General features: G+C 44.6%; 1 protein-coding gene across 1 annotated transcript in view; it reads left to right on the top strand.

The window, feature by feature from the left end:
- The window catches only part of LOC109872705 (disks large homolog 4-like), a 62,866-nt gene that overhangs the window by 21,420 nt on the left and 14,213 nt on the right, over positions 1–27,233 (top strand). The window contains 3 exon segments of the mRNA XM_031808620.1: positions 23,960–24,013; positions 24,177–24,227; positions 24,775–24,899. Of these exon segments, the coding sequence (XP_031664480.1) occupies positions 23,960–24,013; positions 24,177–24,227; positions 24,775–24,899 (230 nt within the window).

Here is a 27,233-nt window from a genome sequence, read left to right as displayed (position 1 = left end):
GACTGGTCGTTCTCACATTGCAGATGATGTTTTTTGCTACAGAGCGATGTTACATCTTCTGCAGTATCCACTTAGCTAATGTCTGTGTACTTTTTTATGTGTGAAATTTCACTCTGTTCTGAATCCAGGTGAAAAACATGTGATAAGCTCCTAATATTGTTATTTTGTGGTGAAAAGCAGGTTCTGACTAGAGGGAGTATGGCTACGACCGGAAGTGACATTTTCGTAGCAGGTTAGGGTCATTTACTCAGCAGGTTAGTATAATTCACGTGGCAGGTTAGGAGACTTAGGATAAGGTTGAGAAAATGTTTAGGGTTAGTTAAAACTCTCTCCTAACCTGCTACGAGAAGTAACTTCCAGTCGTAGCTGCACTCCCTCTAGTCCCAACCTGAGAAGCATTGGCTGCCTAGTCTATTTGACTGGCTGATTGCCAAGGTCAGTTGTGATATTGTGTCAATGATCTATCTACATGATATGGACATTTGGATAATCCTTCTGTGAAGTACTGTATATTTCAATGGAGCTTTCGGCCAGGGCAGCAAGGATTGACTGTGGCCAGGAGGGGGCAGTGTTTAACTGTGGAATTATCATCTCTTTTTTTATAACCTTGAAAAGGTGACCATGCTGCATAAACAGTGATGCATATGTTTAATGATGAGTTGAGTTGTGATGAGTTGTTGTGAACAAATTGAAGTTGCTGTTGGACCATTATTCTGGCATTGAGGCGTTCAGTTACTGTTTGATTGAACGTTAGAATTGGCAAAACAAGTTACCTAAGAGTTACCTAAGCGACTTTGATGATGCCAGGCGCGCCAGCTTGGTCTCATAGACTAGACATTATATGGTAAACGTAAGGTTGCAAGTTGGAATCTAATCACAGACAACTTTTACATTTTAGCTAATTGCCAACTTTTCAACTACTTACTACTTTTGAGATACTTTGCAACTACCTAGCATGTTAGCTAACCCTTCCCTCTAACCCTTAAACCTAACCCCTAACCCTAACCTCTAGCCTAGCTAACATTAGCCACCTAGCTAGAATTCGTAACATATCATACAAAAAGTGTGATGGCCATCCATAAATTAATACATACCATACAAAATGTAACACATCATACTAAATGGAGTGTCTCGGATTTACATACAAAATAATATGAAATGCTTGGAGACCAGCTTGGGCACGCTGGTTCCAGTAGCTCAGAAATGACCGGCGGCCTGTGCTTTTCACGCAGGATAGTGTCTAGAGTTTTCCAGAGAATGGTACAACAAACCAAAAACATCGAGCAGTCCTACAGCTCGTTGTAGAGAGGTCGAAGGAGAATGGCAGGAATTGTGCAAGCGAACAGGCAGGCCACAATCAGGCAAATAACGGCGCAGTACAACAGTGGCGTGCAGAACGGCATCTCGGAACACACAACTCATCGGTCCTTGTCATGGATGGGCTATTGCAGCAGACAACCACACCGGGTTCGCGATCACCAACACAGGACAATTGAGGAGTGGAAAAATATTGCCTGCTCTGACGAGTCCCAGTTCCTGTTGCGTCATGCTGACGGCAGAGTCAGGATTTGGCGTCCATGGCCCCATCCTGCCAGGTGTCAACGGTACAGGCTGGTAGTGGTGGTGTAATGGTGTGGGGAACGTTAAGTCCCTTAATAACAATTGAGCAATGTTTCCATGCCCGAATAATTCAGGCTGTTCTGGGACAAAGAGGGGTCCGACCTGGTACTAGATGGTGTACCTAATAAACTCGCCGCTGAGTGTATATGCAGCTCATTAGAAATGAAGAAGGCAGGAAGGGTGAGGAGGGAGTGAGAAAAAAAAGGTTTTAACACATTTATCCCCATATGGCGTGTGTGCGTGTGTGTGTGTGTGTGTCAATATGGGCTGTGGTGTGATGCTGCATTGTGTAGAGTGCGCCTTAGGGATTCACCTCCCCAGACAGTCAGCAGTGATCCAATAAATTCTATCTCCCCCAACAAACGTACACCCGCACCCACACACTCTTGCCTCTGCATTGACAGGAAGACATTGATGTAAGTTTTATAGGCAGATGGCAGCAGTTGTGGTGTCGTTGGCTGCTAGGTGCTTAAATGTGCTCAGTTTGCAAACAACACTGAGGACTCCTGCCCTATTCTGCACTGTTCTTATGCTTTATGGGTAGGATCGCCTCAGGAAGCACTGCAGTGGGTTGGCATGGCAACAGGAGATGGCCCTGCCCTTACAAAAAAAAAATAACGTGAAAACAAAAACACGTGGTTTTCGGACACGTGAACATATCACTAGTGAAAGGTGGTGTTAACACGTGAACATATCACTAGTGAAAGGTGGTGTTAACACGTGAACATATCACTAGTGAAAGGTGGTGTTAACACGTGAACTCTAAATACGTGTAATACGTGTGAAAATATAGTTACACGTCAAAATTAAGATCAACACGTCAAACTGCAAATTTTACGTGTTTTTGTAAGGATGCTGGCTTAACCCTCCTCCTCAGTTATGGAGATGACTGCACCAGCGTCACGGTGCTTTGGCTTGGAGCCCTTAAGACTGTTTTCAGTCTGAGATCTAAATTAGGTCTAAATTAGACCTGTTTATGATAGGGCCTTCTGACAGGATATTTGACGGATTGGCTTTTAGCGCCAATCCAATGGGGTGTTTTTGTTGTATTAACCCTTCTTTATACATGATTATATTGATCCTTATTACCCAATACTACTCCCCCCATCCACTGCACTACACTCAACATTAGCCTACTTTACTCACTACACTATACTGTTCTATCACTCAACTGCCCCCCCCCCCCCCCCGCACTCTGCTCAGCATCCTCCCTCTCTCCCTCGCCTCCCATGTAATGTATGCTATTAGAGTTCAGTTCGTTTGACCCTCAGATTAACTGCCATGTTTGGGTTACAGTAAAGTAACCCAGTCATTTATTTCTGCAAGAATTCAATTAAAAATGTTCTCTAGTGTATTCCACCGGGGCCCTGCATTCTCCCTATTCCCTGCCTCTCTCCTCCCCTCCCTCTTTCTCTCTGCACTCCTCTCTGTATCTGACTTGTATATTCATTTTCTCCATCTTCCTTACTTTTCTTTAATAAATGTTTAAAGGCGTCCCTGCAGCTCCAATGTAATTACTGTGCAGGAGCAGCCCGGGTCTACTGGGGGAGGGGAGAGGAGAGAGCAGAGGAAGGCAAAGACGATGCGCGCTAGAAGAGGAGAGAATCGTCAGCATTAGATAGAGGCGAGGGGGGATCGTAGTGGGAGGGAGAGTAGAGAGTAGAGTGGGCCCTGTAATTGGAAGTGAGAGAAAATGAGGTAAGAGGGGGAGAAAGGTATTGTATTTACCAAAGTGAGGCTGTCAGCGCTGCATGTTCTTACATAACTCTTGTGTGTGTGTGTGCTTGTGTGTGTGAACGCGTGCACTTGTGCATATATACTGAGTGTACAAGACATTAGGAACACCTTCTTAACCTTCCACTCTACAAGGTGTCGAAAGCGTTTCGACAGGGATGTTGGCCCATGTTGACTCCAATGCTTCCCACAGTTGTGTCAAGTTGTCTGGATGTCCTTTGGGTGGTGGACCATTCTGGATACACATGGGAAACTGTTGAGTGTGAAAAACCCAGCAGCGTTGCAGTTCTTGACTCATTCCGGTGAAGCCTGGCACCTACTACCGTACCCCGATCAAAGGCCCTTAAATCTTTTGTCTTGCCCACTCACCCTCTGAATGGCACACACACACAATGACTATGTCAGCTTTGCATGTCCTTACATAACTCCCATGTGTATGTGTGTGTGCATGTGTGAGTGTGTGCGCTTGTGTGTGTGTGTGTGTGTGTGCGTGCACTTATGCATTTACTTAGCGCTCCATCTCTGTCCTGTGTTGCTGTCCATGGTGCTTACTTTATTGACTGCAGCAGAGTGGGGAGGAAGTGAGGAGGGAAGGGGAGGACACAGACATAACAGAGAAAGAGAGAGAGAGAGAGAGAGAGAGAGAGAGAGAGAGAGGGAGAGAGAGAGAGAGAGAGAGAGAGAGAGAGAGAGAGAGAGAGAGAGAGAGAGAGAGAGAGAGAAACAGAATATTGAATTCAACGTTAAATATGTGCTCTCTGGTCCCAGTGATACTGTAGTAAAGTGACAGCCCTGTAGAGTCGGACAAGCTTGGAAGTGGAGCACTGTCAAACTCAGCTCAGACAGACAGACTGACTGGCTGACAGACAGACAGACTGGCGCTGCCTGCTAGAGGACTAGCTCATTGGAAGGCTGCATGTCTGCCGTACATACTGCACTGCATTGTGATAACACTGTGTAAATCGCTAGGATGGTCGAGTGGGTTGCTACTATGCCATGTTTAGTTGATGAGTGGTGCAGATTGCGCTTTGAGCAGACCACGGGGATATTAAACATGTACGACCAATCATATTGCAGAGTGTTTCACTTTAGATTAAAATGTCAATTTAGGTTTATCACCCCTTGTGCCATAGTCCCCACCCCAACCCCAGCTCTACCCTCTTCAAACATCGACACCACTAACACAATCAACACCCATCCCCCGCCATCATAATTGCCATAAAACTTTCCCACTTCCCCTTCCCCGGGGGGGGGGGGGGGAGCAGCAGCCGCTGCAGCAGCATAAACTGTATCTCAGTGAGCACAGGACAAGGGTAAAGAGACAGGGGATATTCGCTCAGGAGAGAGAGACTACAGCGGGCTGTTGTAAAGCGGAGGATGGAGCTCGAAGGGAGACACCGGTCGCGCACCTCAGAATAAAGAATAACCCGTTTTAGATCAGAACGAGATATCCAGAAGACGAATGTGTTTTTAGCTTGTTTGCCCAAATTAGATGCAGATGCAAATACGTAGCCCGGTCGTAGGCTTGCCTATTTTGACAGCTGTTCAAAATAGCGCTATTGCTCATATTTGAACAGTAGGTTAATTATCAGACCGACAGGTAGGCTATACAATCCCACCCAAACCGCCGTGTTGAGGATTCCTCTAATGACCGACTCCACACTTGGATTACACAGCAGAGCAGGGGGTGGAAGGAACATTGTCGCCGGAGTCCAAACTCTATTCCGCCTCTCCAGAGTTATTTTTGGTACCCAGACCGGGACTGTGGTACCCCCGGATTTAAAAGTGTTTGTCTGGCTTTGAATGTAAAGCTATCTGCCTTCCCAGCCCAATGCTTGATATCAGGGGTATTGTTGCCATTTTTGTCTTTCTATTGTTGAAGTAGGCTGGCCTAATTCTGCATTAGTTGAAAGTGCATGTTTAGTATGAGGTTATTTTAAGTATTTTTCACTTACATCGAGATATTCCCAGGCTATACCGATATTCCTAGTAATGTTGTCATGTGGCAGACAAACTGCCTTGATATAATATGGGTTTATGAATTTGTCATGTTTTTTTGAGAGGAAACGCCCCTTGAGAGCACCTCCTCTCTTCTCTCTCTGCCACCCACTTATCCGGCTCGTCCATCATTTTGGGAGGTGAACGGTGTTTGTTAGGATCCCCACGGCGGCTCAGTGTTCAGCACTCAGGCAGGATGTTCGTCTCCGTGTGGTATGCCAAAAAAATGGGCCGGCGGTTCATCAACAACGTCCGGAAAGCCAAGAAGCATCCGCATCATATAATGGTAGGCACCAATTAGAAGTGGTTGTTGACTGACTGGTCTGATGATAGATTTGTCAGATACAGCTATGTCATGTTGATATTTGGTATGGTTTCGGTGGTTCCCTATGGATTTTGAAAATGGGAATGTATCTGATGTTATCTAAATGAAAAATGGAGATTTGTGTTGTTTCTATGGAAATAGATATGATAGATCGGTTTGTGTAATATTGAACATTGACATCCATTGAAATTTGTGCTGCACCTTGAGTGAAGTCTTATTCTGAAGCATCTCTAGATAAACTGCTTTATGGAGTCAAAAAACTGAATTGGTATGGTCATATGGTCCATGTCTGTTCCAGCACTTGTAGTCTGACTCTCATCAAAAGCTTTGTTTGGTTACCAGTTTATCAGGATGGTCAACTCTCTGTCCAGAATGTCAAATGGAAATGCTTATGCTGGCCAGATAGGGAGAAATTATAAACTCTATTTCTTGAGTGAGACTTTTCTCAATTCAGTGGATGGTTTCTTTCATGGATTCGGTAAACATTTGCTAATATTGGCACTTACAAACATAACGCTTGGATTTCGCTTGGATTGAGGATATAGCAGCCACACATTTGGCCTCTGAGAAATGCGTGAATCACAGACCCTATGTCACGATAATGTGGTCAAATCTTCCTTTGTGACTCCTCTTTGTACGCTGTAGCGTAGCCCGTGTCTGTGTCTGTGTGGGAGTATATTGTGCTCAAAACTCTCTGACCAAATCCTTTGAGTCCCTTCTGTTGTAACAAAGTGATGCTACGCTTTTGTCATGTTCAGCTTCAGTGTGCAGGGAAAGTGTAGGAGGCCCTTATATCTCGCTCTCCCTCTCTCTTAAACACAAACACATGCAGCATTACACACATGTGCACACCCTATGGCTTTTCTGTGGGAGTGCATTTGAGGTTTTAATAAAGAATGGTGTGTGAGATGTAAAATAAAATGGTATTTGTCACATGTGCCTAATAGAACAGATGTAGACTTTACCGTGAAATTCTTGCTTATTAGCCCTTCCCAACGATGCGTATATCAAAAAAATCAAATATAGCAACAAGAATGAAGCTATATACAGGGAGTACCAGTACCAGATCAATGTGCAGGGTACAAGGTATTTGAGGTAGATATGTACATAAAGGAAGGGTAATGTGACTAGATAAGAATATAAATACAAATAAAGACCAGAGTAGCAGCAGTGTGCGTGTGCGTGTGTGTGTGTGTGTATGTGAATGTGTGTGGGTTTTGCGTGAGAGTGTGTATAGTGCGTATATACTGTATATTATTGTGAGTGTGCATAGAGTCAGTGCAAGATAGGGTTAATGCAGATACTCCGGGTAACCATTTAATGAACAATTGAATGGTCTTATGGCTATTTAGAAGTCTTATGGCTTGGGGATAGAAGCTTACTCAGAGAGTGTTTGTCCGGGAGCCGGTGCTCCGGTATCGTTTGCTGGAAGGTAGCAGAGTGAACAGTGGCTCGGGTGGCTGAAGTCTTTGACAATGTTTCAGGCCTTCCTCTGACACCGCCTGATATAGAGGTCCTGGGAGACAGGGAGGTCCGCCCCACCCTCTGTAGCGTTTTGCAGTCGAGGGCGATGCACTTGCCATACCAAGCAGTGATGCAGGCTTGCAGCCAGTCAAGATGCTCTCGATGGTGCAGCTGTATATGACAAACCTTTTCAGCCTCCTGAGGGGTATGAGGAGACTGTGTGGGTGGACTATGTTGTCCTTAGTGATGTGGATGCCAAGAAACTTGAGGCTCTTGGCCTGCTCCACTACAGCCCCGTAGATGTGGATGGGGGCATACTCTCCTCTCTTTCTCCTGTAGTCCTTGATCAGCTCCTTGGTTTTACTGACATTGAGGGAGAGGTTGTTGTCCTGGCACCACACTGCCAAGTCTCTGACCTCCTTCCTGTATGCTGTCTCATCACTGTCAGTGATCTATCAACATTGTGTAGTCAGCAAACTTGATCTATTGGGTCATGCAATCGTGGGTGAACAGGGAGTTCAGGAGGGGACTAAGCACACACCCCTGAGGGGCGCCCCTGTTGAAGGTCAGTGTGGCGGAGGTGTTGTTGCCTACCCTCCCCACCTGGGGCTGCCCATCAGGACCTCCAGGATCCAGTTGCAGAGGGAGTTGTTCAGTCTCAGGATCCTGAGCTTTGTGATGAGCTTTGAGGGGACTATGGTGCTGAGCTGTTGTCTATGAACAGCATGCTCACATAGTTATTTCCCCTCTTGTCCAGGTGGGAGAGAGCAGTGTAAAGTGCAATTGAGATTGCGTCATCTGTGGATCTGTTGGGGCGGTATGTGAATTGGACTGGGTCCAGGGTGTCTGGGATGATGTTGTTGATGGCCAGCCTTTCAAAGCACTTCATAATTAAAGATGTGAGTGCTACACGGCGATAGTTCTTTATGCAGGTAACCTTGGAGTTCTTGGGAACAGGGACAATTGTGGTCAGTTTGAAACATGTTGGGATTACCGACTTGAACAATGGGGGATTGAAATTGCTCATGAAGACACTTGCCAGCTGGTCTGCGCATGCTCTGAGAACGCACCCTGGTGTTCTGTCTGGCGAGTGTTAACCTGTTTAAAAGTTTAACTCACATCGGCCACGCAGAGCGAGATCGCACAGTCATCCGGAACAACAGGGGCTTTCATGCAGGACTTTGTTGTTTTCCTCAAAGTGAGCATAAATGGCATTTAGATCGTTTGGGAGTTCTGCATCACTGGGAATCTCATGGCTGGGTTTCCCTTTGTAATTCGTTATCCTTTGTAATTCGTTGTCTGCAAGCCCTGCCACATCCTACAGATGTATGCTGATATGCTGGTGTGTGAATGATGTCCCATCCAGATAAACCCCTGTAACATCCCCATTGCATGCACAGTGACACATGCGCACACACTGTTCACGCACGCACACACACACACACACACACACACACACACACACACACACACACACACACACACACACACACACACACACACACACACACACACACACACACACACACACACACACACACACACACAAATGGATCTGCTGCCATTGCCTCCCTTCCCCCACATATACAGTATCTCTCCCTCCTTCGTCCCCCCTCCTCTCCTCTCCTCCTGTCCTTCCTTCATTGGAGCTGTGCTGCCTGCAGGTCAGGGCCAGTCTGGAGTGTGCTGGCCTTTTCTGTTCCTGTCTCTGCTCCTGGTATCGCTCCCTATCTCACTCAGCATCTGTTTACCCCGCTTTCTCCCTTAAACAGAGTACACATTTAGACACAGCAGCTACAGAAATAGAAACCAATCTCTAGTTGCCTGACTGACTGCGCAATCAGTGCTGTTTTGGAAGATTAAAACACTCCAATAAAAATGTCTGATTGTTGCTACTCACGCGAGTCCCTTTATGTCTCTAGATTGCAATATGAAGGGTGAAGCAGTGAAAGATGAAGCAGTCAAACGACCAGAGGATTGTGATTGATGTTATGGGGGATAGTGTAGGTGTGGGTAGTGGGTATGTGTGTGTTAGTAGATCTTGTTGGCATAGCTTTTAGGTTAATTGTGGTTAATGTTGTCCTGACTGACTGAAGCCATTTGATAAGCTGCTTTGTGTTCTGCCAGATGAATTGTTGAGTGTATATCGGGGGCACGCTGTTATGACACTTCTTGTGTTAACTTGCGTGGACACACATTGCTTATACCACAGCATGCAACATATAGCTATCCTACTCGACATATGTTAGGCTTTTTATTTCCTGAAAATGAAGTCAGTGACTAGGCCTGTTACCTGAATTAGCCTGTAAGATCCCTATTATAGGTATGTCTTATGTGTCTTCATTTGAAACAACACACATTCATTTTCTCTCAAAGCTCTGTAGTCTTGAAGACACTATCTGCTGACAGCATTGTTCTGTCATTTTTCTTGACTGTTTCCAACTGCTACTTTGGCATACAAAAAGTATGTGGGAACGCCTTCAAATTAGTGGATTAGACTATTTCAGCCACACCCGTTGCTGACCGGTGTATGAAATCGAGCAACAACGGCTCGAAGTGGTAGGCCACACAAGCTCACAGAACGGGACCGCCGAGTGCTGAAGCGCGTAAGCGCATACAAATCCTCTGTCCTCGGTTGCGACACTCACCACCGAGTTCCAAACTCCCTCTGGAAACAACGTCAGCACAAGAGCCAAGCGTCGGCTGGAGGGGTGTAAATCTCGCCGCCATTGGACTCTGGAGAAGTGGAAATGCAGAATCATGCTTCACCATCTGGCAGTCCGGCAGACTAATCTGGGTTTGGCTGATGCCAGGAGAACGCTACCTATCCCAATGCATAGTGCCGACTGTAAAGTTTGGTGGAGGAGGAATAATGGTCTGTTTTTCATGGTTCGGGCTAGGCCCCTTAGTTCCAGTGAAGGGAAATCTTAACGCTAGAGCATGCAATAACATTCTAGACGATTCTTTGCTTCCAACTTTGTGGCAACAGTTTGGGGAAGGCACTTCCCTGTTTCAGCATAATAATGCCCCCGTGCACAAAGCGAGGTCCATACAGAAATGGTTTCTCGAGATCGGTGTGGAAGAACCTGACTGGCCTGCACAAAACTCTGACCTGATCCCGTAGTGTATTGTGTTTTAAAAGGGATCTTTCTGCATCCTGCTGTCAGTACAGACATGCTCTCTAGTGCCAATTGATCCGGAGGAGAGGGATGATAGATTTGTGGCTGGAGCAGAAACAAAATGAAGGCTTTGTTTAAGGTGTAGCAGCCATCGATCGCTTTCTTAATGAACACACAAAAAGTACCACTCCACCGCTCCGTTTATTCTACCTTCCCTCCCAGCTCTCTCTCGATCATTCTCTCTTGCTCTCATTCTCTCTCTCCCACCACTGTCTTTCTCTGTGCTCCCCTGTTGAGGCCTGGTGAAAGCCTGCTGGTCAGCATATTTAGGCTAGCTGTGCATTCATATTTCAGCACTCTCTGAGGCCCGACTCCGATTTGATGTTAAAACATTTCAACTCTAGGGAGGTAGTGATCTTGTGGGGCTATTTTCAGTTGTCTGCCGGTTAAAGGTAGTTCACCTTTAACCTCTCCAGCAGACTGATTGACATAACACTGGCTGACACTCCTCATCCCTAAACCTGCACACTGGAGCCATCCCTCCTCCTCTTCCATAGGAGCATGTGTATACGTCAACAGTACACTCAGCCAAATGCACCCTTGCAAGCAACAAAACACATCCACTAACTATCTCAATCAGATAACTAACAAAACACACATTCTCTCTCTCTGTATCTCACAGACAGACAGAACAGACAGACAGACAGACAGACAGACAGACAGACAGACAGACAGACAGACAGACAGACAGACAGACAGACAGACAGACATAGAGCATCAATAAATGAACCACCTTACTTTAGGAAACAAATATATTTGCAAGTTTATGTATATAGGGCTCTAGCTCTCTCTTTTTCTGTCTCTCTCTCTCTCTCTCTCTCTTCTCAATGGCTCCAGGGTATCGTGAGTCTCGAAATCAAGCAATTACATCACGCTCCTTCAGCCCCTTATCTGTCCTCGCAGTCACACTCCCCTCCATGGCTCTCCATCCTTTCTCATGGCTCTCAGCGTTTTTTGTCATTTGCCCTCACCCCTTGTCCTCTGGTGATTACTGCTGCTTGTTCAGACCCTGTCAGCGGAGTGTGCTGGTGTAGTGGGCAGTAATTCATGTGTATATACTGTGTCGATGATTTTCTACATACCTCACGTGCAACTCGTAATAAGGCTAAGCAATTAGCCTATTCAAATGTTTCTCTAACTCTATAAAGATAATTAGCCATATGCAGGAGGCTTCAGTTGGAACATGTGCAATCAAGCTGACTAAGATCAACGAATGGTCATGAGGAGCGAATATCAGAGCAAGTATTATTTAATAACTTTGTAAAATGAATGGTTTCACATACAAGGCATACATGTTAATGTAGGCAACACTGACATTAACAAAGCCTTATTCGAGGCATATCGATTCTAAGGTTAACTTAAAAGGCAGAGCATTGACAAAGAGATGCTTACTAGGCCAGAGGCCTAGGAGCCTAGCAAATGAGAATTGATCATCAACTTTCCTCCATGGCTGGAAAGAGGGTAAGAGAGAGAACGAAGGCATTTGATTACATGTATAACATCTGAAGGTGTATCACAATTCCAGTGAGTCAGACGTTTACATACACTGAGTTGACTGTGCCTTTTAACAGGTTGGAAAAGACCAGAAAACGATGGCATGGCTTTAGAAGCTTCTGAAAAGGCTAATTGACATCATTTCAGTCAATTGGAGGTGTACCTGTGGATGTATTCCAAGGCCTACCTTCAAACGCAGTGCCTCTTTGCTTGACATCATGGGAAAATCAAAAGAAATCAGCCAAGATCTCAGAAAACATGTTTTAGACCTCCACAAGTCTGGTTCATCCTTGGGATCAATTTCCAAATGCCTGAAGGTACCACGTTGATCTGCACAAACAATAGTACGCAAGTATAAACACCATGGGACAACGCAGCTGTCATACCGCTCAGGAAGGAGACGCGCTCTCTCTCCTAGAGACGAACTTACTTGAGTGTGAAAAGTGCAAAAATCCCAGAACAGCAGCAAAGGAGCTTGTGAAGATGCTGGAGGAAACAGGTACAAAAGTATCTATATCCACGGTAAAACGAGCCCTATATCGACATAGTAAAGAAAAGAAGTAAGTTAGGAAAGAAGCTGAGGTAGGAAAATGAGGTTGGAAAATTACGTGGATGTATTGAAACATCTCAAGACATCAGTCAGGAAGATGAAGCTTGGTTGCAAATGGGTCTTCCAAATGGACAATGACCCCAAACATACTTCCAAAGTTGTGGCAATATGGCTTAAGGACAACAAAGTCAAGGTATTGAAGTGGCCATCACAAAGCCCTGATCTCAGTCTTTTATAACATTTGTGGGCAGAACTGGAAAAGCGTGTGTGAGCAAGGAGGCCTACAAACCTGACTCAGTTACACCAGCTCTGTCAGGACGAATGGGTCAAAATTCACCCAACCTATTGTGGGAAGTTTGTGGAAGGCTACCCGAAACATTTGACCCAAGTTAAACAATTGAAAGGCAATGCTACCAAATACTAATTGAGTGTATGTAAACTTCTGACCTACTGGGAATGTGATGAAAGAAATAAAAGCTGAAATAAATCATTCTCTCTACTATTATTCTAACATTTCACATTCTTAAAATAAAGTGGTGATCCTAACTTGACCTAAGACTGTCAGGAATTGTGAAAAACGGAGTTTAAATGTATTTGGCTAAGGTGTATGTGAACTTCCGACTTCAACTGTAGATAGCATCAGAGTTATCCTCAGTGGTCAAGTTTCAGAGAGATACCAGACATGGATAATGTAGTATTATTCTATCACATTCAAGAGTCAGTCCTCTGAATACTGTAACAGAGAGAAACATTTCGGCCCCTCAGAGTGGGGAAGGGCTGACTAGTCCTTTGTCGTTGTCCTCTGCCTTCCCAACTCCAGGTGTCAGAGAGCACATACATTAGGGCCGAGCCTACACTGGGTTGGATCTTATCATGCATTCCTATGGGGAGGATAGTGTAATATCAGGATCAATATTCTGGTTGGCTGTGATTTTTATCCAGAGGTTCAAGTTAGTGGCTAGGGTCAAGGTTCGTGGTTTGATATCGGAGAAGGGGAGACAGGCTATGCCAGGGGGTTCAGTTTATCAGTGAAGGTTTAGGGGTGGCCCGGGAATTAGAGAGGAGGATAGGGTAACCGCCTCTAAGGATAGGGTAACCGCCTCTAAGGCACGGAGATGGGAGAGCTGAGTAGGTGGCATAAAAATTGAAGTGGGAGACTGCTAAATCCACTGAATCCTGGCAACTCCAGCCTCCCACTCCCTGACAAAGCACAAGGAGGGAGTCGCCTGTCAAAACCCCCTGCAGGAGAAATGTGTGCACTGGGGGTTGTGCACTGACTGCAAAGTGTAGGTTTCTTAGCCTAGATAGAGTGCCTATAGAAGATCTACACCCCCTTGAACGTTTTTCACATTTTGCAGCCTTAAAAATTGTATCTAAAAAGGGATTCAAATCCTTTTTGTCCCTTACATATAAAGTGGGGCAAAAACGTATTTAGTCAGACACCAATTGGGCAAGTTCTCCCACTTAAAAAGACAAGAGAGGCCTGTAATTTTCATCATAGGTACACTTCAACTATGACAGACAAAATGAGAAAAAAATCCAGAAAATCACATTGTAGGATTTTTAATGAATTTATTTGCAAATTATGGTGGAAAATAAGTATTTGGTCACCTACAAACAAGCAAGATTTCTTGCTCTTACAGACCTGTAACTTCTTCTTTAAGAGGCTCCTCTGTCCTCCACTCGTTACCTGTATTAATGGCACATGTTTGAACTTGTTATCAGTATAAAAGACACCTGTCCACAACCTCAAACAGTCACACTCCAAACTCCACTATGGCCAAGACCAAAGAGCTGTCAAAGGACACCAGAAACAAAATTGTAGACCTGCACCAGGCTGGGAAGACTGAATCTGCAATAGGTAAGCAGCTTGGTTTGAAGAAATCAACTGTGGGAGCAATTATTAGGAAATGGAAGACTTACAAGACCACTGATAATCTCCCTCGATCTGGGGCTCCACGCAAGATCTCACCCCGTGGGGTCAAAATGATCACAAGAACGGTGAGCAAAAATCCCAGAACCACACGGGGGGACCTAGTGAATGACCTGCAGAGAGCTGGGACCAAAGTAACAAAGCCTACCATCAGTGACACACTACACCGCCAGGGACTCAAATCCTGCAGTGCCAGACGTGTCCCCCCTGCTTAAGCCAGTACATGTCCAGGCCCGTCTGAAGTTTGCATTTGGATGATCCAGAAGTAGATTGGGAGAATGTCATATGGTCATATGAAACCAAAATATAACTTTTTGGTAAAAACTCAACTCGTCGTGTTTGGAGGACAAAGAATGCTGAGTTGCATCCAAAGAACACCATACCTACTGTGAAGCATGTGGGTGGAAACATCATGCTTTGGGGCTGTTTTTCTGCAAAGGGACCAGGACGACTGATCCGTGTAAAGGAAAGAATGAATGGGGCCATGTATCGTGAGATTTTGAGTGAAAACCTCCTTCCATCAGCAAGGATATTGAAGATGAAACGTGGCTGGGTCTTTCAGCATGACAATGATCCCAAACACACCACCCGGGCAACGAAGGCGTGGCTTCGTAAGAAGCATTTCAAGGTCCTGGAGTGGCCCAGCCAGTCTCCAGATCTCAACCCCATAGAAAATCTTAGGAGGGAGTTGAAAGTCCGTGTTGCCCAGCAACAGCCCCAAAACATCACTGCTCTAGAGGAGATCTGCATGGAGGAATGGGACAAAATATCAGCAACAGTGTGTGAAAACCTTGTGAAGACTTACAGAAAACGTTTGACCTCTGTCATTGCCAAGAAAGGGTATATAACAAAGTTATGAGATAAACTTTTGTTATTGACCAAATACTTATTTTCCACCATAATTTGCAAATAAATTCATTAAAAATCCTACAATGTGATTTTCTGGATTTTTTTTCTCATTTTGTCTGTCATAGTTGAAGTGTACCTATAATGAAAATTACAGGCCTCTCTCATCATTTTAAGTGGGAGAACTTGCACAATTGGTGGCTGACTAAATACTTTTTTGCCCCACTGTATACACAACCTACTCCACATTTTCAAAGTGAGAATGAATTCAAATGTCAAAATGTAAGAAAATAAAAAAACGTAAATATCATAGTTGGATGTCTCCACCCCTCCACCCCACTTGGTGGAAGCACCTTTGGCAGCCAGTCAGCTGTGAATCATTTGGAATAAGAGTCTACCAATTTTGCACAACTCTTAAGGCAACATATATCCATTGTTTTTGTCAAAATTGCTGGGATTCATTGATGGATAGCGATATTTAAATGTTGTCTCTGATTTTCAAAGTATTCAGACCCCTTCTATTTTTCCACATTTTGTTACGTTACAGCCTTATACACACAATAACCCATAATGACAAAGTGAAAACATGTTTCTAGAAATGTGTGCGAATGTATTAAACATTTAAAAAATTGAATACCTTATTTACATAAGTATTCAGACCCTTTTCTATGAGACTTGAAATTGAGCTCAGGCTTATCCTGTTTCCATTGATCATCCTTGAGATGTTTCTACTAGATTGGAGTCCACCTGTGGTAAATTCAATTGATTGGACATGATTTGGAAAGGCACACAACTATATAAGGTCCCACAGTTGACAGTGCATGTCAGAGCAAAAATGGAAGAAGTTTGGAACCACGAATACTCTTCCAAACCACTCCTTGGTAAAAGGCACATGACATCCTGCTTGGAGTTTGCCAAAAGGCACCTAAAGGACCAGACCATGAGAAACAAGATTCTATGATTTGATGAAACTAAGATTGAACTCTTTGGTCTGAATGTCAAGCGTCACATCTGAAGGAAACCTGGCACCATCCACCACAGGTGGACTTCTCAGATAGAGTTCAGTGTCAAATCAGAGGGCCTGTTGTCCGGACCCCTGGCAGTCTCACAGGGTTCAATTCTTGGGCTGACTCTTTTCTTTGTATACATCAATGATGTTGCTCTTGCTTCGGGTGATTCTTTGATCCACCTCTACGCAGACGACACCATTCTGTAGACATCTGGCCCTTCTTTGGACACTGTGTTAACAAACCTCCAAACGAGCTTCAATGCCATACAACACTCCTTCTGTGGTCTCCAACTGCTCTTAAATGCTAGTAAAATGAAATGCATGCTCTTCAACCGATCGCTGCCCGCACCCTCCCGCCCGACTAGCATCACTATTCTGGACGGTTCTGTCTTAGAATATGTGGACAACTACAAATACCTAGGTGTCTGGTTAGACTGTAAACTCTCCTTCCAGACTCATATTAAGCATCTCCAATCCAATATTAATCTTAATCTATTATCTAATATTATCTAGAATTGGCTTCCTATTTCGCAACAAAGCCTCCTTAACTCATGCTACCAAACATACCCTCGTAAAACTGACTATCCTACCAATCCTTGACCCAAATAAATGCTTTACAGTGTTCAGGTAACATACACATCTCAACATCAACAGTTCAGAGGAGACTGTGAATCAGGCCTTCGTGGTTGAATTGCTGCAAAGAAACCACTATTAAAGGACATCAATAATAAGAGACTTGCTGAGGCCAAGAAACACAAGCAATGGACATTGGACCGGTAGAAATGTGTCCTTTGGTCTGGAGTCCAAATTTGAGATTTTTGGTTCCAACCGCCGTGTCTTCGTGAGACTCTGTGTGGGTGAACGGATGATCCCTGCATGTGTATTTCCTACCGTAAAGCATGGAGGAGGAGGTGTTATGGTGTGGGGGTACTTTGCTGGTAAATTCAAGACACACTTAACCAGCATGGCTACCACAGTATTCTGCAGCGATACACCATCCCATCTGGATCTGGATGGCGTATCCCACACACCTCCAGGCAGTGTAGGGGCTATTTTACCAAGAAGGAGAGTGATGGAGTGCTGCATCAGATGACCTGGCCTCTACAATCACCCAACCTCAACCCAATTGAGATGGTTTGGGATGAGTCAGACCGCAGAGTGAAGGAAAAGCAGCCAACAAGTGCTCAGCATATGTGGGAACTCCTTCAAGACTGTTGGAAAGCATTCCAGGTGAAGCTGGTTGAGAGAATGCCAAGAGTGTGCAATGCTGTCATCAGGGCGAAAGGTGGCTATTTGAAGAATCTCAAATATAAAATATATTTTGATTTGTTTAACACTTTTTTGGTTACTACATGATTCTATATGTGTTATTTCATAGTTTTGATGTCTTCACTATTAATCTACAATGTAGAAAATAGTCAAAATTAAGAAAAACCCTTGAATGAGTAGGTGTTCTAATACGTTTTACCAGTAAGTATATGCCGATGATTCAAACAATGAAGTCAGTGAAACCCTTAACAAGGAGTTGCAGTCAGTTTTGGAATGGGTGGCTAGTAATAAACTGGTCCTGAACATGTCTAAAACTAAGAGCATTGTATTTGGTACAAATCTTTCCCTAAGCTCTAGACCTCAGCTGAATCTGGTAATGAAGGATGTGGCTGTTGAACAAGTTGAGGAGACTAAATGACTTGGTATTACCTTAGATTGTAAACTGTCATGATCAAAACATACATATATATGTATATTCAATGGTTGTGAAGATGGGAAGAGGCATGTCCATAATAAAGAGATGCTCTGCTTGTTTGACACCACACTTCAAAAAGCAAGTCCTGCAGGCTCTCGTTTGTCCAGCCATGTGGTCAAGTGCTGTGAAGAAAGATGTAGTTAAGCTGCGACTGGCCCAGAACAGAGCGGTACGTCTTTCTCTTCATTGTAATCAGAGGGCTGATATAAATACCATGCATGTCAGTCTCTCTTGGCTAAGAGTTCAGGGGAGACTGACTGCATCACTTCTTTTTTTTAATAAGAAACATTAATGTGTTGAAAGTTCCAAGTTGTTTGCATAATCAACTTACACACAGCTCTGATACACACTTACCGAACCAGACTTGCCACCAGGGGTCTTTTCACTGTCCCCAAATCCAGAACAAATTCAAGAAAGCGTACAGTGTTATATAGAGTCGTTATTGCGTGGAACTCCCTTCCGTCTCATATTGCTCAAATGAACAGCAAACCTGATTTTAAAATTGCAGATAAAGCAACACCTCACTGCACAACGCCTCTCCCCTATTTGACCTAGATATTTTTTAGTGTCTACTCATATTTAGGCTGTGTGTGCCGTTTTTAAATTCATGTAGTTCTGTTCTTGGTTATTAATGTTCAGTATTATGTCATGTTTCATGTTTTGTGTGGACCCCAGGAAGAGTAGATGCTGCTTTCGCAACAGCTAATGGGGATCCTAATAAAATACCAAATAACAAGCAAATTTAAGTCAGGACTGAGACTAAACCCCTCAGGAACACTCAACACCTCTTGGAAAGCCATTCTGGTGTGTCTTTGTCAATAAAATGTGTTTAATTGTCTCGCTGAAACTCTTTCCCAGGGTTAGGTTTACAGAAGACTGAGGCGGGGTTTCCTAGAACTTTTTTTTTTTAATTTAGGGTGCACATTTTGGTTTTTCTCCGAGCACTACACTGCTGATTCAAATAAACCAACTCATCATCAAGCTTTGTTTATTTGAATCAACCAGGACTGAGTTTGTGAAACCCTGGTCTAGATTGTATAGTTTGTGTGGTCTGTATCCAAACTGCTTGGATATTAATTAGTGGATAAGAGATGTGGGTTTTGAGTGGTTTAGCAGCTTGGTTTTGAGGTTGTGAACCTGGAACTGAGGTAAGGGAGAGGTTTTATAACACCTACACTCCAATAGACGCTCAAAGCATCTGTCTGCCATGAGATATGAGCCTTCCTGGTTATTTTTATTCCTGCCCTCCTCTCTCTATCTTCTCTTGCTCCTCTCTCTCTCTCTCTCTGACAGCAATGAATTAAGAGCCTAACGAGCTGCATTAATGAGTCTGTTCGGGGGGAGGGGTGGGCTCTGCAGAGAGAAGTTTTCTGTCAGGTCAGATGTGCTGTCTTCAGGTAAAAATGAAGAGAGAAAGACGAAGGAGAGGAGAGAGCCGAGTGAGTGTAGGACTGTAGCCCAGTAGGAACACAAACCTGGGTTTCTGGCTGAGGTCCAAGTGGTCCAGGTGAAGATGACATCATGCCTCAGGCGTCCTCTGCACTGTCAGTAAGAGTGCGTCTCAGCTGAATGACTCATCACCATACAGATAGATTACCATGCACAAAAGCGAGATGGAAGGGAGACTTCTACTCCAGATGGGAAATGACACAGGAAATGACACAGCTAATGACTATATCTTTTGATCTGCTCTCAAGTACCTCTGTTCGTGATTGTATATTCTCTACGTCATAACGTATTTTTGTTTGTCTAACCCCATACTTACAGCACAGGTAAGCAAAATCATATCAAAGTTGATTTGTCACATGCGACGAATACAACAGATGTGGACCTTACCATGAAATGCTTACTTACAAGCCCTTAACCAAAAATGTAAATAGTCCGGTGGCCATTTGATTAATTGTTCAGTAGTCTTATGGCTTGGGGGTAGAAACTGTTAAGGAGCCTTTTGGGCCTAGATTTGACGCTCCGTTACTGCTTGGCGTGTGGTAGCAGAGAAAACAGTCTATGACTTGGGTGACTGGAGTCTCTGACAATGTTATGGGCTTTCCTCTGACACCACCTATTATATAGGTCCTATAGACAGTTTATGCTAATAATCATTTTCCCATAGAATGGGCTCCCGAGTGGCGCAGTTGTCTAAGGCACTTCTTCTCAGTGACAGAGGCGAGTCTCTACAGACGCTGGTGCGATTCCAAGCTGTATCACAACCGGTCGTGATAGGGCGACACACAATTGGCCCAGCATCATACGGGTTAGGGTTTGATCGGGAAAGGCTGTCATTGTAAATAAGAATTTGTGCTTAACTGACTTGCCTGGTTAAATAAATCAAATTAAAGCAAGTGCTCCCATAGGAATCTTTCTGGAAAGTACAGAACAATGTCCATGAAATGCCTAACAGTTCAATGTTCAACCGACATGTAGCTGTCAAGAGTTAATTTAAGAGCCAATTCATGCAGTGATGCTTCAGATTACGTAATAGACGTAGTGGAAATTATTTGTATTCCCCTGTTGTTTTTCGCTACGATTTTCTGTGCCATATAGCTAGGGCTTTTAGACCATCGGAATGGAAATCCAGGTTACCATGGAGACAAGCTTTCTACCATGGAGCTTCAGAGAGCCCAGTGGCTGATGCTATATTGTAACCATGGTAGCAATGGTCAGGACAGGAGTGAGGGATGGAGTGGGAGAGATGGTTGGCATCCTGGCTGGCTCAGAGCTGTGGGATGCCACGGTGAGAAATGGAGAGAAGGAGAGAGTGAGAGAATGACCTTTGTCCATATGTTAACCTTAGTATTGCGTAAGCTCTTTCAGTGTAAAGGAATGGATTAGAGGGGCCAAATCTCCAGAGGATAGTTTGGGACAATTTGGCCAATAATGAATACAAACTGTCTGTTCAGAGAGAACATGTGACGTTTCAATAGATGCGGTATGTTCATGCATAAGGAGAATGGAGAAAGAGGAATGGTTGGATAGATTCACAACTTAAGGGATGGAGAGGGAATATATCTGGGACTCATTGGAACTGTGTGTGTGTGTGTGTGTGTGTGTGTGTGTGTGTGTGTGTGTGTGTGTGTGTGTGTGTGTGTGTGTGTGTGTGTGTGTGTGTGTGTGTGTGTGTGTGTGTGTGTGTGTGTGTGTGTGTGTGAGTGTGAGAGTGTGTGTGTCTCTGCGGGCTGTCAGCTGTGTGAAGGTCGGCAGGCTGATTTCATGCTGCTGCTGTTGTTTGCTGCTCTGTAAGCACTTTGGATGCACAGTGTCTTCCTCATTTTAATCAGGGAGGGACAAAATTAAGAGCGGAAAAGGATAGAAGTTTAGAGAGAGAGAGAGAGAGAGAGAGAGAAAGAGAGTGAGACTGCTGTGCATTCTCTAAGAAGGAGTACACAATGTAGACTAGTCCATCCACCCTTTTTACAGTACACTCTTAGATAAAAGGGTTCCAAAAGGGTTCTTCGTCTGTCCCCATAGGAGAACCCTTTTTGGTTCCAGGTAAAAACCCTTTTTGGTTCCATGTATGTAGAACCCTCTGTAGAAAGAGTTCTACTTGGAACCCGAAACGGTTCTAGCTGGAACCAAAAAGGGATCTTCAAAGGGTTCTCCTATGGGGACAGCCAAAGAACCCTTTTAGATTCTAAACTCATCAAAAAAAGAAACGTCCCTTTTTCAGGACCCTGTCTTTCAAAGATAAATCTTAAAAATCCAAATAACTTCACAGATCTTCATTGTAAAGGGTTTAAAGACTGTTAACCATGCTTGTTCAATGAACCATAAACAATTAATGAAGATGCGCGGTAGGCAATTAAGGTCACAGTTATGAAAACTTAGGACACTAAAGAGGTCTTTCTACTGACTCTGAAAAACACCAAAAGAAAGATGCCTAGGGTCCCTGCGTGAATGTGCCTTAGGCATGCTGCAAGGAGGCATGAGGACTGTATGTGGCCAGGGCAATAAATTGCAATGTCCGTACTGTGAGACGCCTGAGACGGCGCTACAGGGAGACAGGACGGACAGCTGATCGTCCTCAGAGTGGCAGACCATGTGTAACAACACCTGCACAGGATTGGTACATCCGAACATCACTCCTGCAGGACAGGTGCAGGATGGCAGCAACAACTGCCCGAGTTACACCAGGAGCGCACAATCCCTCCATCATTGCTCAGACTATCCGCAATAGGCTGAGAGAGGCTGGACTGAGGGCTTGTAGGCCTGTTGTAAGTCAGGTCCTCACCAGACATCACCGTCAACAACGTTGCCTATGGGCACAAACCCACCGTCGCTGGACCAGACAGGACTGGCAAAAAGTGGAAGGTTTTGTCTCACCAGGGGTGATGGTTGGATTCACGTTTATCGTCGAAGGAATGAGTGTTACACCGAGGCCTGTACTATGGAGTGGGATCGATTTGGAGGTGGAGGGTCCGTCATGGTTTGGGCGGTGTCAAAGCATCATCGGACTGAGCTTGTTGTCATTGCAGGAAATCTCAACGCTCTGCGTTACAGGGAAGACATCCTCCTCCCTCATGTGGTAACCTTCCTGCAGGCTCATCCTGACATGACCCTCCAGCATGACAATGCCATGAGCCATACTGCTCGTTCTGTGCGTGATTTCCTGCAAGACAGGAATGTCAGTGTTCTGCCATGGCCAGCGAAGAACCCGGATCTCAATCCCATTGAGCACGTCTGGGACCTGTTGGATCAGAGGGTGAGGGCTAGGGCCATTCCCCCCAGAAATGTCTGGGAACTTGCAGGTGCCTTGGTGGAAGAGTGGGGTAACATTTCACAGCAAGAACTGGCAAATCTGGTGCAGTCCACGAAGAGGAGATGCACTGCAGTACTTAATGCAGCTGGTGGCCACACCAAATACTGACTGTTACTGTTACTTTTGATTTTGACCCCCCTTTGATCAGGGACACATTATTCAATTTCAGTTTGTCACGTGTCTGTGGAACTTATTCAGTTTATGTCTCAGTTGTTGAATCTTGTTATGTTCATACAAATATTTACACATGTTAGGTTTGCTGAAAAATAAACGCAGTTGACAGTGAGAGGACCTTTCTTTTTTTGCTGAGTTTAGATAGCACCTTTTTTTTCTCCAAGATTTGTAGACGAGATGCAACGAAAAACATTTTGGAGAGAGAAGCAACGGGAGGAGAGGAGCTGAAAGGGATGAAAGGAGTTCAACAGAGAGAAAGAGACAGGGGTAGATAGAGAGATGGAAGTCAAATACGGTGTACAGAGTGTATTCTTTGTACAGGATGTCGGGGGCAGGTAAGCCTTCACCACCCTAATGCCAATAGGCCTGGCATATATTAGAAGCAGCTCCCTGATTCATGACATCTAGTCTGCTTAGAGATAGATGTCCTGTTCACGGTCTCAGCTTTCACAGGTTGGGCTCTGCTTTGCTCGCTACTCATCAGTGATGCAAAATGTGCCCGGAGGCTTTGTAGACACTGAGTGAGAGGAACCACGCTGATAGCCTTGAACGCTAACAGCTCTGATAGGTGTTGCCACGATGTTGCCTTTCGTGGTGGTGTTATGAAACGACTTCTTCCTTCTCCCTAAACCTGAATGTATTTACAGAATCATTTCACAGAGCGTTGTCATTGTGACACCAACCTAGGGCTTTGTTAGATAACGTTGACTCACAGGAAAGAGCTGCAAAGTCAAGGCCTGGTACCTTGTGGCTGGTGCCTTGTGGCTGGGGTGTGGAGCAGTCAGTCAGTGTGCCAGGCAGGCAGGCAGGACATGTCACAGTGACTATGTGTGGTGTTGTCATCGTCATTGGGCTCTAAAATGGCCGTGCTGTGACTGCAGGGTCTGCCTGCCTGCAGAGGGAGAGGCTCCACAGCCTGAACAGGGCAGACTGACTCTTATCCTGAGATTCACTCAAACATTATCTCGCTGTACAGAAGTAAAGACTAGGACAGGATATGTTGTTTCTGCCATAAGGCCCGAACCCTGAAGATTTGAGTGTGTGTGTGTGTGTGAGCACAGGGTGCACGTGCGTGCTAATACATTTTCTCTCCTTCTCTCTCTCCCTTTCCTCCCGTCTCTTTCCTCATCCAGGGGAATTCTCCTCCAGTGGTGGTGAATACTGACACGCTCGATGGCTCTCCCTACGTAAGAGTAGTACACCAACCATACTGCATTATTCACTGCAGGAATACTCCATTGTTGATGATCATCCTACACAATACTCATCCCATATTGCTGCGTGGTTTTCGTCCTAGTTTTTACTCATCGTTCATTGGAAGTGTGATGAAACCCTGTCTTCCTCTCTCAGGTCAACGGGACAGAGGGGGAAATTGAGTATGAAGAGATTACACTGGAACGAGTGAGTGTTTTACAGCAAATAATTATAACATAGGGTCAAAGCCTTATTGTTATCCTACAACTGATCAGGGATAGCCAAAGAACAGTCAAATGTATGTAATCTACAACAGTTTGGTTTGTGATAGTCGTCATGTTTGACACTGCTTAATGCTGTGTGTGTGATGCTGTGTGTGATGTTGTGTGTAATGCTGTGTGTGATGCTGTGTGTGATTCTGTGTGTGATTCTGTGTGTGATTCTGTGTGTAATGCTGTGCGTGATGCTGTGCGTGATGTTGTGTGTGATGCCGTGTGTGATGCTGTGTGGAATATTGTATGTAATGCTGTGTGGAATATTGTATGTAATGCTGTGTGGAATATTGTGGGAAATGCTGTGTGTAATGTTGTGTAATGTTGTGTGTAATGTTGTGTGTGATGCTGTGTGTGATGCTGTGTGTGATGTTGTGTGTGGTGCTGTGTGTGATGTTGTATGTAATGCTGTGTGGAATATTGTATGTAATGCTGTGTGTAATGTTGTGTGTGATGCTGTGTGTGATGCTGTGTGTGTTTAGGGTAACTCAGGCCTGGGCTTCAGTATAGCTGGGGGGACAGATAACCCTCATGTTGGTGATGACCCCAGCATCTTCATCACCAAGATCATCCCTGGAGGAGCTGCGGCCCAGGACGGACGGCTGAGGTACGCCCCTAACTAACTACCTACCTACCTAGCACAGCTAACATCATCTCCTTTTCACCAGCCTCAAGTTGTCAATCCCAACCCTGGACTCTGTATACACACGCACATATACAGTTGAAGTCAGAAGTTTACATACACCTTAGCCAAATACATTTAAACTCAGTTTTTCACCATTCCTGACATTTGATCCGAGTAAGAATTCCCTGTCTTGGGTCTGTTAGGATCACCACATTATTTTAAGAACGTGAAATGTCAGAATAATAGTAGAGAGGGATTTATTTCAGCTTTATTTCTTTCATCACATTCCCAGTGGGTCAGAAGTTTACATACACTCAATTAGTATTTGGTAGCATTGCCTTTAAATAGTTTCATTTGGGTCAAATGTTTTGGGTAGCCTTCCACAAGCTTCCCACAATAAGTTGGATAAATTTTGACAGAGCTGGTGAAACTGAGTCAGGTTTGTAGGCCTCCTTGCTCACACACACTTTTTCAGTTCTGCCCACAGATATTCTAAAGGATTGAGGTCAGGGCTTTGTGATGGCCACTCCAATACCTTGACTTTGTGGTCCTTAAGCCATTTTGCCACAACTTTGGAAGTATGCTTAGTGTCATTGTCCATTTGGAAGACCCATTTGCGACCAAGCTTTAACTTCCTGATTGATGTCTTAAGATGTTGCTTCAATATATCCACATAATTTTCCTACCTCATGATGCCATCTATTTTGTGAAGTGCACCAGTCCCTCCTGCAGCAAAGCACCCCCACACCATGATATTGCCACCCCCGTGCTTCATGATTGGGATGGTGTTCTTCGGCTTGCAAGCCTCCCCTTTTTTCCTCCAAACATAACGATGGTCATTATGGCCAAACAGTTCTATTTTTGTTTCATCAGACCAGAGGACATTTCTCCAAATAGTACGATCTTTTTCCCCATGTGCAGTTGCAAACCTGAGTCTGTCTTTTTTATGGCGGTTTTAGAGCAGTGGCTTCTTCCTTGCTGAGTGGCCATTCAGGTTATGGCGATATAGGACTCGTTTTACTGTGGACATAGATACTTTTGTACCTGTTTCCTCCAGCATCTTCACAAGGTCCTTTGCTGTTGTTCTGGGATTGGATTTGCACTTTTTGCACCAAAGTACGTTAATCTCTAGGAGACAGAACGCGTCCCCTTCCTGAGCGGTATGACGGCTGTGTGGTCCCATGGTGTTTAAACTTTGGTATTATTGTTTGTACAGATTAACATGGTATCTTCATGCATTTGGAAATTGCGCTCCCAAGGATGAACCAGACTTGGGGAGGTCTACAAATTTTTTCCTGAGGTCTTGGCAGATTTCTTTTGATTTCCCCATGATGTCAAGTAAAGAGGAACTGAGTTTCAAGGTAGACCTTGAAATACTTCCATAGGTACACCTCCAATTGATTCAAATTATGTCAATTAGGGCCTCCCGGGTGGCGCAGTGGTTAAGGGCGCTGTACTGCAGCGCCAGCTGTGCCATCAGAGTCCCTGGGTTCGCGCCCAGGCTCTGTCGTAACCGGCCGCGACCGGGAGGTCTGTGGGGCGACGCACAATTGGCCTAGCGTCGCCCGGGTTAGGGAGGGCTTGGTCGGTAGGGGTGTCCTTGTCTCATCGCGCACCAGCGACTCCTGTGGCGGGCTGGGCGCAGTGTGCCAGGTGCACTGTGTTTTCTCCGGCGCATTGGTGCGGCTGGCTTCCGGGTTGGATGCGCGCTGTGTTAAGAAGCAGTGCGGCTTGGTTGGGTTGTGTATCGGAGGACGCATGACTTTCAACCTTCGTCTCTCCCGAGCCCGTACGGGAGTTGTAGCGAGGAGACAAGATAGTAGCTACTACAACAATTGGATACCACGAAATTGGGGAGAAAAAGGGGTAAAATTAAACAAAAAAAATCACTTTTTTTTTTTTTTACAATTATGTCAATTAGCCTATCAGAAGCTTCTAAAGCCATGACATCATTTTCTTGAATTTTCCAAGGTGTTTAAAGGCACAGTCAACTTACTGTATGTAACCTCTGACCCACTGGAATTGTGATACAGTGAATTATAAGTGAAATAATCTGTCTGTAAACAATTGTTGGAAAAATTACTTGTCATGCCCAAAGTAGTTGTCCTAACCGACTTGCCAAAACTATAGTTTGTTAACAAGACATTTGTGGAGTGGTTGAAAAACAAGTTTTAATGACTAATGACTTCTGACTTCTACTGTATGCAAGTGTATGTAGACACATGAACATAGGCTCATGCATGCATATGCAAATACACACATACACACACACACACACACACACACACACACACACACAGACATAAACACACAAAC

Source organism: Oncorhynchus kisutch, linkage group LG28 (assembly GCF_002021735.2).
Source record: "Oncorhynchus kisutch isolate 150728-3 linkage group LG28, Okis_V2, whole genome shotgun sequence".
Lineage (NCBI taxonomy): Eukaryota > Metazoa > Chordata > Actinopteri > Salmoniformes > Salmonidae > Oncorhynchus > Oncorhynchus kisutch.
The sequence above is the reverse complement of the archived record's forward strand: the minus strand, read 5'-3'. Positions and strand labels throughout refer to the sequence as shown.